Source organism: Haemaphysalis longicornis, unplaced genomic scaffold (genome assembly GCF_048455015.1).
Source record: "Haemaphysalis longicornis isolate Haplotype H1 unplaced genomic scaffold, Haemaphysalis longicornis Haplotype H1 scaffold_3, whole genome shotgun sequence".
In the NCBI taxonomy this organism is placed as follows: domain Eukaryota; kingdom Metazoa; phylum Arthropoda; class Arachnida; order Ixodida; family Ixodidae; genus Haemaphysalis; species Haemaphysalis longicornis.
The window spans coordinates 66,662,352-66,682,522 of record NW_027526335.1 but is presented as its reverse complement, the minus strand read 5'-3'; the positions used below and the strand labels follow the sequence as shown (position 1 = coordinate 66,682,522).

Sequence of the window (20,171 nt, the reverse complement as noted above, 5' to 3'; positions counted from 1 at the left end):
CCAGTCTGTGAGTTTAAAAATACGATAGTAGGAAACACTACTTCTAATACAAGATTAAAAAATAAGAGAAAGAAAACATTGGACAAACGTAATCAGCCTAACATGGTGGATGCTACGCGCACTAAAAAAAGATCGTGTGGAAAAAATAAATATTGGTAGGGACTTCTCCGAGGGTTGCACAGGAACTGCATATAAGAGATTTACTCAATCGGGTTAAGGTACCTTCGGGACTGACCTTATAAGGCCAGGTTCAGACTGTTACCGCAACTGTAGTAATAACTTTAAAGAATGACGTCATTTCACGTCTCAGCCAACCGAACTGCGTGACACGCTGTTTTTTTACGTCCATAGACCACAGTATGGCTTTTGCGTCGGTGGTCTGAACATAGCCAAACTCGTTTGATAAAGCGACTGCTTGTGAAAGGTGAGCATGATTTTACTTCCACTGGCCTCGGTCCACGTCCAAACAATCGTTGACCAAGCGAATGAGAATGTATGGGAAATAATAGCCCACCGTCGGGACGACCGGTGCTAGGCGACCCAAAGCACCGAACGTTGTGATGTAGTTAGTGTAGGCGAAAGTGTGGGCCACCTTAAGTATATACATCATCTGCACGATTTTTGCTTGCTTATAGCCAGTATTTTTTATTTGTAAGAATCAGACGTTATCAGAATTAGCCCGCTTTTTATCATTGGTTTAATCGCTGAGGGTCAATGAGAACTTTGTAGCCTCAAAATACTCCGGCGCAGCGTCACCAATCGCCCCAGAGCTAAGCTGGTTCCACAGGCGCACCGCCGGTGTTGCTGCGACGCACGGGCCATCGGTTCCACACCCGGCCACCCCTCGCATGATCATCAAGTGGACCGGGCCACCAAGTGCGGAACGCAGGTCGGCGAAGACGCTGGGCGCGTGGGGTGTGTGAGAGACGCCGGGCAGCGAGCAACGTTCTGTGCGCCGTGTGACGTCACTGCTCCTCGCGCATGCGCAGCACGGTTCTTCAGGAGCCACGCGAAACTGCTCAACCTCGGCCAGTGTAGCTCACGCTACAAACCTTGCTTCAACCTCTGAGTGCAAATTGTCAGATAGTGTGTGAGCACTCTCTTTCCATCGGCTTACCTTCGCACATGCGCTTCTGCGTATGTTTGCTCTGGAGGCTCTAGTCCCAAATCTGTAGGAGACTTTATTAATACCCCATATGGCTGTCATGTGTATATCTATGGAAGGAATTGTAATGCGTTATGGACAGGCAGGGTGGGGGGACAACATATTTCTGAGGGGAGTTAGATATCCAGGTATTTATGAATTTTCAGGCTTTTTTTTTTTTAGATCTTCAATCCCGTTGGACGTTTTCTTTTCGCTAATCACGTGACATATGTGATATTCAGGAACGTGATTGCTCATCGTCTCGGTAGTCCGGGCGCTGCCGTATGGCCAAGCAGGTGTATACACTACGCGAGCGAAAAGCGGGGCCGTACATCCCTTTTCTTTATCGTCCTCCGTCTTGGGGGCGTCATTTCTGGCGCCATCGGGAAGCCTGCGGAGTTTCAGGGATCGCGCGGACGCCTGCAGAAACGGGGCCTCCGGGCGGGGTAAGAAAGCGATGCGACGCCCCCCGAAGCCATCTCTGCGGGGCCCTTCGGTTGCCGCCTTCTTCTATGGGGTCATTTGTCAGGCTCGCTCGCCGTGTCTGGCGCGCTATGGGCTCCTGCTCTTGGCGCTCGCGCTCCCGTAATGCCGCCTGGCCATAGGTCAACCGGGCCCGAATCGATAGCGGTGGCCCCCCCGAGGAATTCCCTGTACAGAGCGGAGGCCCAGATGTAGTGGCGTGCCCTTTTGGTGCCTCGTAACGAAAGGGCAGAGCCTCTATACCGCTATTCGTGAAACAATAGGTAAACCCCATTTAAGCGATGGTGTTTTGAACGCGCTATTGTATGTGCAAGGGAAGTGGAACAATCGTGGCTCTAAGTGGTTCCCGGCTCACGGCCGCTGGGCTGTTTCAGCCGAGCACCGAAGCATCCGAACGGGTTTGTTCACTGTGGACAGAACGGCAAATAATGGTTATGGCACCTCGTGAAGTTAACGTTTATCCTGAAGATGCATTGTTTGGTGCAGTAAAGTGTTCGCGCTTATCGCGTTGTGGAGCCGCATACATCTGAAGGGGGGGGGGGGGGGGGGGCAGTTAGTAACGGAAGAGGACAACACCGAACTCGTACTTCGAAAGCAACTACAAACCTCAGAGAAACACTCAAGTGAGTTGTTACGATTGTCTAATTGCCGAACCACATTTCAGTCGAGAGATAGTAGTGTATAGTGTTAGATCCACCGGCCGATTTGCACCCGACCCTTTTTTTTTATCTTTTTTAAGCGAAAGCTTTCTTAGTGGGACCGACGGTGTCCGGTCGAAAAACTCATGCATTTCCCCATAGACCGGTTGGTCGACTGAAAAGCTCTGACAAGACCTCTGGACACACGGCGCATGCGTGAAACGAGGCTTCCGTTGTGTCAAAAGGGTTATTTGAAAATCGCGATAAAGGAACGGTTCTAGATAAGACAATACACACATCGATCACGAAGAAGAAGCACAATAGTACGCCTTTATCTCATAAACCGCCTATCAATATACATTTAGATATATCGTAGATGCGTTTACTTGGTGCAGCGAAAAAAAACAAAAAAAGAAAACCGTCGCATGGGTTTGTTTCTCGTTTGCGATTTGACTCTTTGAAGATCTGACGATCGATTGGATGTACTTCCAGAGAAGGGTGGACGCACTTTTGACGGGAATATAATCTGAGCAAGCTTTCGCGCTTGTCTCAACTTTCATTTAGGGAGGGATGGTAAAGTTTTTTTGTTGTTGTTGTTGTTGTCGCGGGAAAAGTTATTCAGAAAGTGCCACCTCCGTCGCCCCATTCACCTTCTTCTTTGCTTTGCCTTCGAGGGCTATGAGCGCTTACTGACAGGTCCGCAGAGCGAAATGCGACAGATGTCAAGGATGTTTAGCTTGTTCGACCGGTGCGCGAACAAACGAAAAGTCTATATTTACTATAAATATGATTAAAGTTAATAGTTTGAAGACGTGGATAAAACGTCTAGGTACATTGCTAACAAGTGTGACGTCACTGCAGTAAATTGTAACGCTGCTGATAAAGACGCATGATGGGTTACGTTCTCTGGAACAGTAAAGATGGACAAAAGTTTCAGGCTTTCGCTAATACGTAGTGTAAGGAAAGATTTCTTTGTACAAACTGCACAGTTCGATCGCAGATTACTGTAGACAAATTCACTCGAAGTGACTTTTAAACGTCCCGGAGTTGCATGAGCTTCGATCAAGCTTTTCATACCGTTGCCTTCCTTTCGACTTATTTATTGGCTGCTGCACTGAAAAAAAATGTCTACTACCGTGGATAGATGGCTGATGAAGGGGCTCATCATGATAAAACAGGTTCGTTTCTTTGTCAGTGGGCCAGTGAACAGAAATTAGCTCAGTCGAGACAACCATTGAGTGAGTTCTGCACTTTTGCAAGGGCTGTTGTGTGCTGTTGCCTTGTGAAGGGGGCAAAGTTTCAGGAAGGGTTCGTGCTCGCGCATTGTCATTTCTGGAGCACAGATTTTGTCTCGCGGGGCTGGAATATCCTTCTTTGGCGAGAGGCATAATTTCGCCACTGGCTGGGTTTACTGAAACCGCGTGTCTAATGAACTCCTGACTAGTGTAAGAAGCTCATCAAGGTCTGAAAGACTCGCGCAAGTGCGTGTCGCGTCTTCACAGCTTCACTTCCCCAAGTCCGCATTGAAGCGCGCCTGGCCGCCGGCGCAGCATTTCCGGAGCTCCTGGACAACGGACGGTCCGTTCCGGAAGCTTTCCGGCGTTGTCCCGTCGCGTGCCAACAAATGACTCCTCCGGCGCGGCGGCTGTTCCTTCCTCGATCAATCTCCCGGAGGCAGTCCGGCGGAACTCATTCATCCGACGCCATTATAATCGCGGCGACGCCTTATCGCGGTTCCGGCCCGGTTTTAAGAACAATCGCGCCCCCCGAGCGCGCTCCGCATATGTGAGCGATAGCGTCTGCACACATAGGTCTACGCCGCGGGCTCCCAGCTCCGCGAATAGCAGCCGCTGACGTTGGCTGCTTTGTTTCGGCCTTCCAGCGACCGCGTTCGTGGCGCAGTGATTCATGGGTAGCCGCCGGGCATGCGTGTGCGTCGGACAGGGTGCGTCGTCGCCCATTCGAGGTTACGTTGGCGCGGTGTCCCTCCTTGTTATGCCCCGCGTACGCACATGGCGCAACAATGGGTGCAACGGAGCCGAGGCTTCCCTTTAAAAAAACGCCGATCGTAACCGCTTTGTGCGCGCCCGCGAGATTGACTCGTCTTGGGCCGACGCTGTATGAGTTACTTCACTACGCGACCGTGCACGCTTGCCGCATAAAGGCGCGCGAACTTTGGTAAAGATGAGCGTCGATTGCATCCAGTTATTTATGATGCTGGGTATAACAATTTGCCTAACGATTTCTTTGTCTCCAAGGTGTGTAGTTCTCGATTTTTGTTAAAAAGAAGCAACCGCCGCCGCTAGACCGCCTACCCTCCGCACCCCCCACCCCCTTCCTCCTCGCCCCCCGCCCCCCACCCCCCACTCCCTCCCGAAACGTCTAGCCTACTTGCAGCTCAGTGGCTGGGCCCCCTGTTAGCATACGTTTTCAGATGCTTTTCTTTTTCTTTGGTAAGCATAACGAATAAAAGTAATAATAAGGGTAATATTTTTATCATAATAATAATAATGATAATACGCGTCTTTGCGGTCACAGAAAAAACAGTGTGAGGCTGCGCGAAGTTTTCTTATTTCGTATTAGCGTGGTTGGAAAGCGGCGTCAGCGCTGCTGGAGCATAGCGATATATTGCTTATGTAAGCTGCTACTAGCTACTACCTCTTATTTCATTTTTAACCCGGCAGGTTTCGAAGAGTTTATCACAAGACATCGTTACCGTTTGAAATGCACGTTCGTTGTTTCCCAGAGTTTACTTTGCTTTATTGACCTTTAACGTATTTTTGTCTGCATGTGTTGCTGTTCGTTTCTCGTTCAGTGTGGGGCTGCGCACTTATCCGCGTACGAGCGTGGGATTCATTGGGTTCTTTGTTGGATCTAAAAATCAGCGTAAAGAGCATACCAGGAAACAAGTACTTCACCCTTTCACCGCGAAGCGCAGCGGGACTTCTGTTTTGACCTACGAAGAGCTAGGTCAGTTTCGAACTAACTCGCTGTCGTTGACGCTCCCGCACTACGTGTAGGCCACCGCGTGTCTAACCATGTTTGCGCGCTCTAAAGTCGGCCTCATCACGGTGCCGCTGTCTTAATCTGATTTCGGTTTGTTTGCCTGGTCTCGGCGCGTCGGAAAACACGGCGCAGACCACTCCGCGTGGGGAGCGCAGAGACGGCTCGTCCCGGAGGGCGCGGAGGCGCGTGATCCGATTTGCTAACAGGCTCTTGCGGCGTCGCATGCTCGCGGTGTGTGTGCCGCGACACCTCCGCCTCGCCGATGAAGCGATGAAGCCGCGGTGGAGACACTGGGTACGCATCTCCCCTAGCGCCTGAAGCGGGGAGGTTGCTGACTAACCCTCCCCGTTTCACCTGGAGGGGAACAAAAGAGGACGAAAGTTGGTCAGTTCTTCGTGCCTTTATTGTATAGTGCCTTTATTGTACTGCCTTTATTGTATTGCCTTCATTATAATGAAATCACTTTATTCGAAGTTTTCCACAGGCCAAACTGCAGGGCAGGCGGAGCGCCAGTCATCACCGCTTTTAACGAATTACCGCTTTTAACGAAGTTAGTTTCGTGTCCCGAGGAGTTATAACGAGGGTTTAAGTGTTGCCACAAGGCTTACCTGACCAAGGGAATGCAGATCATCTCAGTTTTAACGAGTTACCTCTTTTAACGAAGTTAGTTTCCTTTCCGGAGGAGTTGTAACGATTTTTTACCGTGTTGCCACAAGGCTTGTGTGAGTAAGAGAACTGGTCCAAGTTCACAGCGAGGGTGTCAGGCGTTGAGGTTTAAATATGTGTCGGGAGTAGGTGAACTTGCGCTGTGCCTAACTGTGCTGCATTCAGTTTTTTTTTCTTATGTTTCATTGCGTACACACAATGCGAATGCAGTTCGGACCCTTAGCATTGGCGGCTAATTTGGGGTTGAGTAGCGAAATGGACATAAGAACAACAGCCTACTTATTGTTCGAGACAACATAAACATGCGTTATAACATGATTTTACATGGAAAGTATAAGATAAACAAGAGACTATGTTATGACATTAGGTGATATAAATAGAAAAAAAAAAACCCTGTCACATTCGTGAAAGAGGTTTGATCGGTAATCAACTATCGCAGTTTGAAAGCTTAATTAGAACAATTACTAATGTGTGGATTTCTTAGTAAAGCGTTTGGTCATTGAAGACGTCTGACAAACTCGGTCTGATGGCGGATTCCGAAAGAAAATTCCAGCATTTGACCCCTAACGGGGCCAAATTTCATACCAGTCAGTAAAATCCTCACTTAGTTATCGCAGTGTAAGAACTACTGGGGCTTCGCTTTGCCTTCATCATTGATGCGCTCAAATGTGATTACGGTAGCGGAAAATGGCAAGGCAGTCGTTCGAGTAACCACCTACCTGAAAACAAGTGGTGACATGACTGGTCGCTGGCTGTATCGTCGCGCAAAGTTCCCGGTTATCTGGCCTACTAAGTGCTCACCTATCGCATGTAACGCGTGTTTTATTTTGTTTTTACTTCTCCTGCTACCGCGTCTCGGTAGTGCCACGCTCAGCTGATACGCGTGTTTCGAGTTGCTTCTCGTTCCGCCAGAGGACCGAGCTCTGGACAAGTTGGGTTCCCTTTTGTGACTTTAAATAAGCTTTCGTAGCTTGTCCTTCTCCCGTTTTATGTCACCTCCTCGTTTCGGACGCATCCGGTGACAGCCTTCGGCTTTAGGACGACGCTGAGCAATACCAATTCAGTTTAAGTACAAGCGTTAGATAACAAAAAAGAAGGCTCTACGCAACGTCATCGTCTGATAGCAACAAAGAAGCGATACGTTTGTTGAGGAAACGCTGCTTTTATGTTTCTATTTATTTAATATATCGGCGACGCAGTGTCAAACACGGGCAGAGAGAACCACTTAATTGCGGGGCACAAGAAGAATCTATCATACAACGCAGCCAAAACCAAAATGCAGAGGCAGCAGCGTAACAAAGCGGAATAAAGCACTCTGTGCTGCGTTAAACAAAGCAATTCACGCTACCAAGCAAAAAAAAAGAAAAAAGAAAAAAAAACACAAAAAAGTGAAATTCACGTTTGGCGAGCCAGTGAAAGACATGCTATATTCGCTTCAAATGTGAAAATATACGGACGACGCGTTTTCATAACTCTCCACGTCTAGGTTCTGGCTGGATTACTTGGCAGAAAAGATGATACGCACACAACATAGAGCCACTTTCCAATTTGCTATTAATGTGGACGCTCGAAAAAAGTATGGGAGCAACGCTTTAATAATGAATACACATAACTTTATTGGCTACCGTTGCGACAGCACCTGCAGTTTTTAGGCTTTAGCAATATTTCGACGCAAGACGTAATAGCATAGATAGGAGCAGCGACTGCAGACTGTTCTTAGCAGTAATATAAACATGGACTGTCGGCTGACCTTTTATCACCCCGAGGAAAAAAGAAAGTTGAAGTGCAGGCGTATGAGTTGTTGTGGAAGGTCACCGGAACGACGTGTGCGTCAGTGGTGTTCGTAGCGCTTTCTCAGATTCTCAGAGAAGACACGAGGCAAACATTCAGATGCCGCCGAAGATTTGTCGAGGAAGAAATAGTGCAGCATCTAGTACTGTTTACGTCATTTGGATGGTCTTTTACGCAAGCTTGTATACGCAGTCTAGTGAGACCAAGCTTCCGTGTGTTTAATAAGAATGTTTCTACAAATCAGTGCCGATTTCCGAATGGGTAGTACGAATATGTGAGAAAACGTGCGTGCCCAATTTTCAAATTAAATTCTTAGAAGTTTATCTCGCCCTAGGGGAAGGCTGGACGTTTATTTACACCTCCTGGGAAACCTTGCATCGAAGTGTAGCACACGCGGGAGTGTTCGTTTTTCGCCTACGACAGAAGAGCGACCATCCCACCCGGTATTGAACCCGCGTCCTTGGGTTCAGTATCACGATGCTGAGCCACTAAGCCACCGAAGCTGATGCAGGCGTGTCCAGTTAACGTAAGGTTAGAACGGGCTGCATATGGGCTTGTTTTTGAGAGTTCTTCTAAAGTAAGAACTCGCGGTCTGGATTTGCCAGATCATTCTCCTTCCCACAGAATCGTAACGACTTGCAGTAGATCTGTTTGGCAAACAAATAATTTAATTGCAGATTGCAGTGACTCTAAACCGTTGAAATGAGCCCGTTCCACATTAAAGCGGCAGTTTAATTACTTGTAACTGGAAGCGTATAACGGGGTGCTAAGCAGACATTACGTTAAGTTAGTTATATACACCTACTTATATCCTCTCTATTGAAATTCGCGTCGAAAAGGCTACAATGGCTAAGCGTGGGAATCAGCTCTAACCATACATATACATTATGCATAAAACGCTTTTTGCTGCACCAACCGCATCTTCGAATTTTCGCGCCTCCGCGCGGGCGTGCGTGGGCGCTTTTAGCGCAGATTAGCACACGCTCGTCAGTGCTGGCGAACCAACCTACGCCCTAGTGGTTTCGAAGCGCTAATCATAGACCTTTCACAATGCATAAGCGTCTCTAGTTAGGCTGGTTAAGTGCCACATGCGTGTAAGCTCGCTTTGTTGCAGTAAGCGTGGGCCGAAGAACTACGCCAATTTCCCCCTGATATTTGCAAAGCGTCCCTTCTGTCAGCTGTTCACTGTTCGCCGTAGAAATGTACGGACGGGCGAAAACAAGCGGAGGCGAGAAGTGACGATAAACCGACGTGCGAGCGACCTACATTCACGGGCACGTTCGCGCCGTTTCTCGCGCGCGCAGATAAGCGGAGCCGTAATTCTGGGGCTAACTGACATGTTTTCAGTGGACTTCCTCGCCGCAGTATTTTTACGATCGCCTGCTGCAACCGAGGCGCCAATGTGTATACGCGCTACGCGCGTGCGTGTGCAAAAGATTCCGCAAACTGTGAGGCTTAGTTGCTGCAGGCTGAGCTTTTGGTGGTGGTTTTTTTCCTCGCAAGGGCGAATATACTACCGAACGTTATACGCAACATTTCATTCGGGGCAGGGAACTAATTATAACGCTTGCCCTTCTTCTGGCGCGCAGGAAAACGTCGAAAAAAAAATTGTACATTCTAAGTCGTCTGTTAAGATGCGTCCTTGTTAGTTCCCTGCACACGTTAGTTCCCTGCATGGTTCTGAAGCGACACGCCATCGAAGAACTAACGGCCAGAGTGCGGGGAAAATGCTTTTGCTTTTGTTTCATTTTTTTTTTACAGCGGAACTGTTTAAGCTTGAGGTTGGTCCGGTGGCGTTTGCATTAAAAAAATACGAAGAAAAAACTGCGCCGCATGTAAAGGGTGCACCACCGCACATAGGGTATTATAACTGTGAAGCCTGCTTTCGCGCCTGCTCAAGTGTGAGCTCAAGGGACATATGCGTATGCGCACCTCTGACTATACCATTATAAAGCTGGTAGTCTTTTTTGGGCTACTAAACGCAAAAAAAAAAAAAAGGCGCAGCTTGCAGTTAGTGATGCAAGGCTGGAAAAACAGCGGAGCCGGGGGTCGACCTAGCTTCCTCCCCCGCGGTTTCCGCGGTCAGTGTATGGGACCGACCGGAACGGCCTTGTAAAATCGGACTAAACGTTGCCTTTAGACCAGCCTAGCAAGAGCATCGCAGAACCTAACAAAACGTATCAAATCCTAGCCAAAACTAGCAAAACCGGAAGAGGTTGACCCCCAGCTCCGCTGTACCTCCAGCCTTGCACCACTATTGCAAGATGCGCCAACTTTTTTTTAAAATGCAGAGCATTGCTTTAACTCACGATGTCACCCGGCGTTGGCGTGCCTCGGCGTCCGCAACAGCCGTTCCAGGTGCGCCCTTTCCCCCACTCCTCCTCGCCTGCTCTCCGCTGCTCCTCGCGTGTTCTCTGCGTGCTCGGATCGCGTTCAGCAACAGGTGGGGCGCGCATGCGTCGTAGTTTGGCGCGGCAGCAACAACAGTTGTGGCGTGATCGTGACGTAGTCGTGACGTGGTCGTGGCGCGGTCGTGCCGTGATGGGGCGGTTCTCGGCGTTCGCTCTCGCTGTCAATTTCTTTCGAACCAGATAAAATCGGGTATGTGCGGGGCTCCAATCCAGTCATCGCCTGCGCTCTCTTCAGATGCTGTCGTCGGAGTCAGCGTTGTACGGGATGGAATCAAGACCTTCAACCAGTGCTGCGACGCAATCCAACACCAACGTCGCAACACCGTCGCAACAACATTAACGTAACCCAACCTACTTAACGTCGTGCGCCCCCCGAAAATGCTCTGCATTTGACCGTGCCCCTCGCGAGGGGGATGTTTTTTGGTGTCACAGCTCCTATCGCCATTGCGTGAGGAGAGGCAATACAAGGTCAATGATTGTGCCTATGCCTTTGGCCACCGGAGATGAAAGCGGAGCCAGGAAAACTCGAATGGCCTCCACAACTGAAACGATGAGCGTAAAAATTAAAAAAAAAAATAAACCCCGTGTTCTCAATGAACGCAATGCGCGGTTGTGTGCGTAGCGCTTAGTTTGATTTTACCTCTCAAATCGACTGCTGTCACGCCTATTTATTTCCATAGTAAGAATGAGTTGGCTGGTCCTGCAGCGACGGGATTTGTTTCTAACGAGACAAAAAAAAAAAAAAAAAAAAATCGGCGCAGTATTTGAGTGTCAGGTGTGCGTAATGCTTGCCGAAACCGCTTACGGCTGAAGCGTGGGTTCAGTCTAAATATTGGACTTCGCGGTTTTCCAGAACCGGATATTTGCGAAAGCGTTCTTTCTTTTTTTTCTTTTACACATCTGAAAACCGACGTCTTTTGGAGCGGTGGCGCGTTTTCATGAGCTTTTTAGTCGCGGCGGAGCCGAAGCGCTCGGATTGAGCTGGGGAAACGGTTTCGTTTTTCTCCCTTCGTGATCCATGGCTCTAGCCGCGGCGTGGTGTAAAAGAAAAAAAAAAAAGTAAACCGAAGGCGGAAAGAAGCGAAGGACGAAGTGCAAGCAGACCTGGTTTTTAGAGTGATGTGCGCAGCTCCCCCTCGGAAGCAAACGCAAATCCACGTAGACGACAGAATCTGGAGCGCGGGTCCCTTTTTAACGAATGCGCCTCGCGCCGCTCGATTCCCGAGAGGATCACTTAGTTTCCCTCAAGCTTCCGCTTTTCGGCTCCCCCGGGCCCAAGGCAAGGTCGGTCTGTGCACAGCGCCACCTACCGAGCAGTCGTGTGAATTTGACATTCAAGGTCGACCTGCACTTACCAACGCTTCTACGCGTATATGGTTTTCCCTTTGATCTGGAACGGAATCCCTTTAATCTGGGACGGAATCATTCCGATGGTTCAGAGTAACTGCAATCTTCTTGGGTTACTTTATTGCGAAACTTTTACCTGCTGCAATCACCGACTACAGCTTAAAGATAACGAAAGAACACCGAGGACAATTTCTAATCGTCTGCAGAGGTAATAATCTCTCAACGAGAAAACCTGGACAAATAAAAAATGAAGAAACGTTAAAAAAATCATGCACCCCTCCGCCTAACGACGACGATGGTTGAACACAAAGCTTTCTCGAGATTGATTCTTTGGTTGGCCGATCCCACACTGCGAGAATGCGCTCTACTCTGGAACTACGCAGCACTTTTCCCGTATTAATTCCCACAACAACTCTCGCGTGTGCGCTCCGTAGGCCTAACGCTTGTGTTTGGGGTGTACGGCGAGGATCGGTACCTGCTGCTTGGCGTTCGCTTCGACCACGTCGACATGGAGAAAGGCGAAAGATCAATCCGCGCTATTTTGAGGAGAGGCTTGAGCGTATAAAAAAAAAAAAAAAAAAACGTCGACATGGAGCAACCAGATAGACGCCGGCTTCATGACGTCAGGGAGCTGGGTTCGATTCCGGTCGCGGGACGCGGTTTTTTTTCTTTTCTTTCACTCCTCCCACGACCATTCATCATCATCGTCCGAGAAAGCTGGCTTTCCTACAGGGCGCATTGCGGCACAACGGCATCAGTGAGGGCACTAAAGCTTCGCTTTAAAATTTTAGCACAAATCACAGCCCTAAATAACGGTAACATTCAACAACATTAGCACCTGAGTTGTTTTAATGCGTAGTTGCAATCATTTTCCATCGACACAGAATGAGCGGCAAATAACGCAGGAATAATTCCGAGATAGTAATGATCCGGTGTAACCATCTTGCGCGTCTGTCTTGTGTAATTATCCTGTGTATTTTACATATCCTTCCGATTTTGAGGCCTAAGCCTTCACATTCAGTGTGAAGGTTTAGGCTTGTGCCGTCCTTACTCTTCTTGTCCGGTTTTCGTCTGCGCTGACCATCGTGAACGCACTCCAACTCGCCCAATTCGCTACCTTATTGACATTCAGTGTGTTCTTTTTTGGTGATTTTTTTACCTTTCTACCTTTGTGGCACGTGAAAGGCTTCAGATTGTATTATCCCCTTTAATGAAAAGTCAGCGTGGAGTCGGACCAGTGCGAGCAGTGCGATATGCACCGCGCCTACTCGGCGGCGGGGGCGGCGGTGTCTTGTTTGCGAGCAGCAAGCAGTTTATCATCCACGATTTGTGGGAAAGCGCACTTAGAGGGGGCGAACCGCAGCGCACATAAGCCGCGCATCACCCGCAGGGTATGGCTCAATCTGCGGTGTTGGCGATGTTAAAGGTGAAAACCTCCCTTTTTGGACGCGATCGCGTCAACTAACCACCACGCCTACTTCCAATAGAACCCTTTTCGGAACCCTTTATGGGTGGGCGTATGGGTTAATTTGCTCAGCCTGCTCTCTCCCGGAAGCTATAGGCTTGGAGACTGTGCCCTGTTTATCTTTCGTCACCGAAACCACGCGTGCAACGCCGCTTGCTGTAATCGATATGGGATTTTACTTGTCATCTTTACAGCCTATTTTATGCGGGAAACAGGGTCAATATCTTCGGTTTGCTTTTTTTTTTTGCTTAATGTCTCTTTTCTTGACATTTTTCTGCGTTTCTCACCCTGCTGCCAGCTCGTACATACACTGGGCCATTACCCGAGACGGAATTTTATCAGCTGCCGTGAAAACGGACCCACATCTCCGTTATTCAGGCGTCCTGGCACATTATAGGCTTGACGGAAGAAAATTCCCACCGCATTATCCTCGGTTAACCAGACGAGAAGCCACCACTCTTCGGAGATTGTGGACTAATCCCCACTGCACCCTCCTCTATGCCATCTTCCCCACTCACCATGGGCCCTCCCTTCTGCAATTTCTGTCCCACGCCCGGCACCCTGTACCACCAGTGCCAACACGCTTCAAACCTGCCTCCTATACCCTTCTTCTCATATGAGCAGTGGATGGCTCTTCTGGCCGATCCAGGTCTGAACACCGGTAAAGAGGGCCTGGACGGTATTCCGGAATAACGATGCCGTTCACCGGGCGAGCGCCCTGCCATCAGCGCTTGCACTCATCAGTGAATGTTTATTCTCTCTCTCTCTCTCTCTCTCTCTCTCTCTCTCTCTCTCTCTCTCTCTCTCTCTCTCTCTCTCTCTCTCTCTCTCTCTCTCTCTCTCTCTCTCTCTCTCTCTCTCTCTCTCTCTCTCTCTCTCTCTCAAATCTCTCTCTCTCTCTCTCTCAAATCTTTTTCTGCTGTCGTGCGAAAGCGCGTTTCGACTGTCTCCAGATAATATAAACAGATTTTCGGTGCTCTCTGTTCTTTAGGTGCTCGTAGGCGCTCTCGTAATGGACTCCTCTTAGCTCCCTACCTCTCCAAAGGATGCCCATCTGCCCCCAATGCGCCTGTTCTCGGTCAACTTTGTTCTGAGCGCTTCCGAACGCAAATGATTTAGAGCGCGAGTTTCAGCATCTTGTGGCCGTCGATACCAGCCGTTTGAGAAGAGGTTCTTGGGGTGCTTACGCACCGCGAGTCATGTATAATATGGGAATGCTTTGGGCTACGCGCGGGATTTCGCTCGCAATCAGTGTGCTCCAGCGGTGGTGGCATCACTGCCGGGCCGGACTTCCGCGTCTGATCCGGCCTCACCGGTGCTGGATGCTATGGGCCCGGCGCGTCCTTTCGAGCCACTGCGAGCCAGTCGGCCGTGTCACCGGAGCTGACAGGGCGGAAGTGACGCGCCTTTGCCCCCATCTCCGACTAGCTGGCTTCCGGTGCGGCCTTTCTTGGCCGCCAGTTCCGTGTAGAACGATCTCTCGTGTCACGGTCGACCCGGTTGCGCCAGCACGGCTTCGCCGAGAGACAAATATGCCTCTCTCCGCTCGGGCTTCTTCGGCCCTGCGCTGTGATGCGGGGAAGCGGCCTTTGTCTTTTACGGCTTCGGCTGCGCAGGCTTTACGGTCGCTCGGGCCGACGCGGCTTCCTCGGCTTTTCTCGTGAGGATTCGTCCACCGTGGGTGCGTGTGCCCTCTTCCGTATGTTAGCAGTTTCTTCGGAGCTCTCTCTGCCGAGTGGCGCCTTCGGGCTCACTACAAAGGAAAGGCCATAAGATACGCGTTCTTAGACTCGTTTAGGAAGAACAGTGGTTAGGGACTGTCGGTTGCCATACATTTTTTAGTTTTTTTTTTTCTCTTGAGCTCTGTGGCTTACTACCCCTTGCGCTATTAATCGCCACCACCACCACCACCATCATCATCATAATCATAAATTTTTGGGATAGCCTCATTTTATGCAGATGGAAAAAACAGAAACCGACACTTCAATATTTTGTGACATCCTGTTACCAGTAGTTATTTTGCACGTGGGCTCGGCCTAATAACCTAGCGGCCATTGGCTGATTTCAATAAATAAATAAATAAATAAATAAATAAATAAATAAATAAATAAATGAATGAATGAATGAATGAATGAATGAATGAAGGAACGAACGAACGAACGAACGAACGAACGAACGAATGAATGAATGAATGAATGAATGAATGAATGAATGAATGAATGAATGAATGAATGAATGAATGAATGAATGAATGAATGGTTGCGGCTAAGCTCAGCTAGCCCTGGATATGCAAAGAGAAAGCTTGGCTTGACATGTTAAAGCCTGGATTTCACTTGGTTAACCTTTGATTTAGCTGTGATTATTATACTATTTGTTAAAAGCTAGCCCTTGTCTATACTTGTGGTCCCGCTTCCCGCGTTTTCCGAGCCGAACGGCTCGCCAGGCGATATCCGCGGGGTGGTCAGACGCAACGCTCAGAGAAGACGGCCGTCCTTGCTCTCGTCATGGCTAAGCTCGCGTGAACGCTGCGGGTCACCTGGGCAGGCGTAAACCAGCTGGAGAGCGCATGCGCCAAGCCGGCAGAAACGGCGAAGGCGGCCGTTTTTTTTTTAATCTTTTTTATTGGTCGAACGTGGCCACGGCGCAGCTGCGGGAATATGAAGGTCAAATCTACCGCGACGGCGAAACCGCTCGACGAGATTAGCAAAGCTTTGCTTTGAAAGCGTTGCTCCTCGCGCGCACGCAAAATTGCGCGCGTGGAATTTCGGGGCGATCCGCAGCTCACAACGCCGCCGAATGTTTCGCCTCATGGGGCAAATGAGGTTTGCGCTTTAATAAATAAATAATGCGTCACCAGCAGGGCATGCATTTTCGGTGTTGCGAGCTTTTTTTATCGACAAGACACGGTTGCGTACCTAAACTCGCGTAAACATGACCGAAAAAAGACAAAGTGAACCAGTGCTTTGTCGCGCTTTCAAAGCAACCAAGTAGCCGCCGTAAACGAGAGAAAGCGTTACGAGCAGGTAGAAGCCATCACACTCCGAGCACTCTCGACGATCCTTTCCGCAAACAAAGAGTGCGATTACCTATGTCCTTGCGGTATCGCTTTAGTTTTGGTAACATTACGTTTTAGCTTTTGTTTTCTTTTTGTTTTTCACCTGCGCGTATCTCTGACTTTTTCTGTTCTCCTTTCGGCAGATGCTCCATGGCCAGGACAACGTTAAGCGTGCGGAGGAGCCCAAGGTAATAAACCGAGCTTGGCACACGATAAGGACGTTGGCCATTTTTTGTTTCTTTATAATAAGTTTTTACGCGATCGTTCTAGCGTTCCTGTTATAGCCACTTCTTTGCCAGCGAACGTGCGCAGAAGCATTGTAACTCCCCATCATATTGCGTTCGCATAACCGTTTTTCTTAGTCATTCTGCCTGAGCGGTGTGCGCCGAATTTAAAAGCGCGTGCTGCCGACGTGCCGTAAAAGCTGAAGACGCTGCTGCTGGTTCGTGCATAGGGGAGTGCGAGAGCTTCGGGGGAAAAGTGAACGGCAGCCGACGTTGCGTCTTTAACATTTCCGCGGCTTCGAGGAATCGCCTGCGCCGTGATATGGGGGGAAAAGTACGTCCGGCGCTAAAATAAAGGAATAAAGGGAAGAGAGAGGTGTCAAGCAGGGAACGATGCCACTGTCGCGTTTGCCGGGTGAAATGGCAACCTGCCAAGCCCTGCGCATATTTATTTTTTCACCCCGCCCCTTCCTTTACTTCTTTATTTAAATGTGGTTTCGGTTTCATGATTCTTTACATTCACCTATTCGAATTTTCCCGCCTTTCTTTTCTTCGCTGAGCTTCCTTTCCAGTTCATTGGAAGTGCATACAAGCCGCGTCCCTTGGGGAAAGATGCTCGAGTATGCGGATGTGTGGCAGCGTTGCCTTGAATTCTTTTTCCCGCCTTTTCTCTTTTATTTTCCGTCGAGAGCGATGTAAGCAAGCATTAGCACTCAAGAGCGGCTGTCTGGGGAGCGCTTTAGCGCAGAAATTTCGCCCGTCTCTCGTGGAGGAAGCGCGCGTGTGTATGTATCAGCGCGCCGAGACACCTCTTCGTGCTCGCTCCCTTGTGGCTCGGCATATGGGCTTGTAATCGTAACGATGTCAGGTGTGCGTCGCTTCGGTCCTGGGGATTTGCACCCTTTCTTCGGCGTACCTAAAAAAAAAAAAAAAAAGGCGTAAGCAGCTTCCCTCGGTGGCGTGCAGTCTGCGCGTACGCTTCGGCTTTGCGTCAACTGACACAAAATATGAGATGTTAAGAACACGCCAGTCTGCTTAGTTATGCCTTCTTGTACGCATGCCGAGTTGTGTAACGGGAAACAACTCGTAAGTCGGTTAAAGCGCCTGTTCACTTTCTGTGCTAAAGTCAAGCTACTTGTCGGTTTGGTAGCCACTGCGATGTTGAATTGAGGCTGAAAGATAAAAGAGAGGAGATAGATTGACAGAGAAGGGGGAGGGAGAGTATTTTAAAAATTACTGTGGTCGATTTCTCTGTCATAGGAATCGGTAAAACACGAAAGTGTAATGGGCATCGAAATCTGCAGCTGATCATGATTGGCGGGTCGGCGGCTGTCAAGTGGGTGTGCTTGGCGAGCGACGTCCTGCTGGCCGGTCGCTTCTGCATAGCTGTACTGGCGTCATTTCCGTGACTGATATGACGTCAGTGATACCTTGGTGTATACCGGAACAAAACACTTTCGCGTTAAAATATAAAACACGAAAACGAACAACCCTAAGTGTAACGTACTCTTTAGCGAAGGTTGCTTCCCCGCAAGAAGACCCTGTATGCGGGGGTGCATCCTTTACAGGCCGTTTGCTCCGTTGTACTGGCGTCATTTCCGTTACGGATATGACGTCAGCGAAATCTTTGTGTACCCGGGAATAAAACACTTTCGTGTTAAAAAGAGAATGGCCGCGCATCTGCTTGCTTCACTATAAATGACGCCCTCTCCTCCCCCATCCCTCAAGTTGTTCGCCTCCCCTCTCTCCTCCCATATCGGACGCAATGAAAGTTTTGCTCAATTATGTTCGATTTTCCTGAGTTCGTACTGCTCGCGCGCCGTCTGTCGGGACAGTTTATTAAAGCGGTGCTCTCTAGGGTATGCCTCACTGTTACCGTCCATCGTTACGCCGAAATGCAGTGCAGGAAAGCCAACGTGCACATCAAGCGCCTCAAGAAGAAAATAATACAAACACAGTTTCAAAAGCCACGCAACATGCACGTTCTTACAACCCGAATAAACATCCCGGGCCACCTTCACCAACGTGACAACTCGGAAGCGGCGAGACATGCAGTGTACGAGTTTATTCTTGACGCCTTGACGTTTTTGCCGACTGAGATGAAACCGTTGGTGGGTAAAGGTGCGAGTCTCTAGTCTTTGAAACACGAAGCTCTCTAGCGCGAGTCGTAAACGAGAGTCCCGCTGTTTGCTTTTTTTTTTTATTGTACGCGTTACGGTCTAGCGCGAGGCGTAAACGAGTTTCCCGCTGCTTTAGTAGCACACTGCATGAGACGACGATTACGACGACGACAGGAGACTCCAAAAGCCCCAGCCCCTATAGGGCTTCGCCCCAAAAAAGAACGCTTTCCGTGCCCTGAATTGGACCTGTGACCCTCGCGTTATGAAGCCGACGTCGTCTATCCGATTGCACAATTCCGACGCAGTAGAAACAGTTTGGCTTTTGGACATTGACTTTGGCTCAAGTTCATGCGAGAATGCTTCGCGTTTTAACCAATTTTCGTTTAAGAAAGGGGCTTTGATATTTTTATTCTTTCTGAAATACCTCGAGGAGGCAACGTTTTTTTAAATATTTACTTTCATTCGGGCCTTTTTACTGCGTCTTTCTTATTTGGTTTCGTAAACACCACTCCCACGTCTATTTTAAATTAAAAGAACGCTGCTACTGTCAGTTACGCACTTCTGTTTAGCCTCAAGTATGTCCAGTGTTCTTTTTATCTGAACAGTTTTCATATGCGTATGCACGCCACCAGTTTGAGTCGTTTGTAACGGTATTGCTCATATATACTTCGCGTAATAACGTTCTTTTAACTGGCCGGACGGCTGGGTCCTGTGACGGACAGACCGGAAGACAGAAAATTTCGCGTTTAGGTAGCCCAAGAAAGAATAGCGTCGTCTAAAGGAGGCAGAACCGCCGCTGCCTATCGAACACGATGTCCGCGAAAGGGAGCATTTCGTAATTCTTTTTACAGGGTGTAAGAGAGAGAGGTATAGAACCATAGAAACACGTCACAAATAAGGTGTGAGGAAGAAAGAAAGTAGCAGCGGTGTAGTGTTGCTAAGTCGTCGTCGCTGTTCAGCAAGCTTCCCAAAGTCGACCAGAGAAAAAAAAAAAAAAAAAAAAAAACAACCCGGCAAGCCACGGACAACTAACGTGACGGGTGTTCTGAAGGAGTACGGCCTTGTTATGGATTGTCCTCGCTTTTTTTTTTCACACACTTTGCATTGCCCTAGAGCCGTCATTATTCCCGCCGTAAATGCACGGGCAATTTCAACTTACTTTCGCTTTGGTTCTAGCTGCTGCCGTGTGGCGCCGTTGCTCACTCTACTAACAGGCCCCGCTTTAGCGAGTGTAAACGCTCGTGACGGGGTAGCAGTTGTACGAAAACCTTGTTTCAGGAGCCGAAAAACGAAAAAAAAAAAAAAAAAAAGGAATGCCTTGCTCCAACGCGCCGTTGGGAAACGGGCCCAGTACACACAAAAGAGCCGGTTCGGGTCTTGCGTCGGTACGGCGCGCGAATTTGCCCCGTCTTTTCCCCTTTATACTAATTCCCTGATTTACGGCGATTTTTTTCTTTTGCCCTAGGGCGCTCATTTCTATAAGCCTTCTTCCCGCGTGACTGCATTTCGATGGAAGAGGGGGGGGGGGGGTGGGGGGGCAAAAGAGAATTTGGGACGACTGAAAAAGTGCGGGGCCGCTGGAAACGACCTAACGTCATCCATTGCAGGCCCTCCGGGCGGGAAAGGGAGACGGGGCAGAAATGTAGGGTAAGGGCGCGGGGGGCAGCCTCCGCCATCCCCCTAATACGGCGTCGTGTGTATTCGTTAATACCCGGAGAGCTCGTTTTAAATGGCCCATTGTTCGATCCGGGAGCAAAAACAAACGGACGGAGAAGCGGCCGCTCTCCCCCCTTTCACTCATCTAGCGGGGAAGCGATCCGG

The 20,171-nt window shown here is 49.2% G+C and overlaps 1 protein-coding gene across 2 annotated transcripts in view; it reads left to right on the top strand.

Moving 5' to 3' along the window:
- Positions 1 to 20,171, top strand: part of LOC144174558 (putative polypeptide N-acetylgalactosaminyltransferase 10) — a 248,974-nt gene that overhangs the window by 88,063 nt on the left and 140,740 nt on the right. The window contains exon 3 of one of the 2 annotated variants that reach the window (XM_077703326.1): positions 16,150 to 16,194. The exons of the other annotated variant lie outside the window; for it this stretch is intronic. Within the exon in view, the coding sequence (XP_077559452.1) occupies positions 16,150 to 16,194 (45 nt within the window). The remainder of the gene's footprint in view (positions 1 to 16,149; positions 16,195 to 20,171) is intronic. 2 annotated transcript variants of the gene reach the window in all.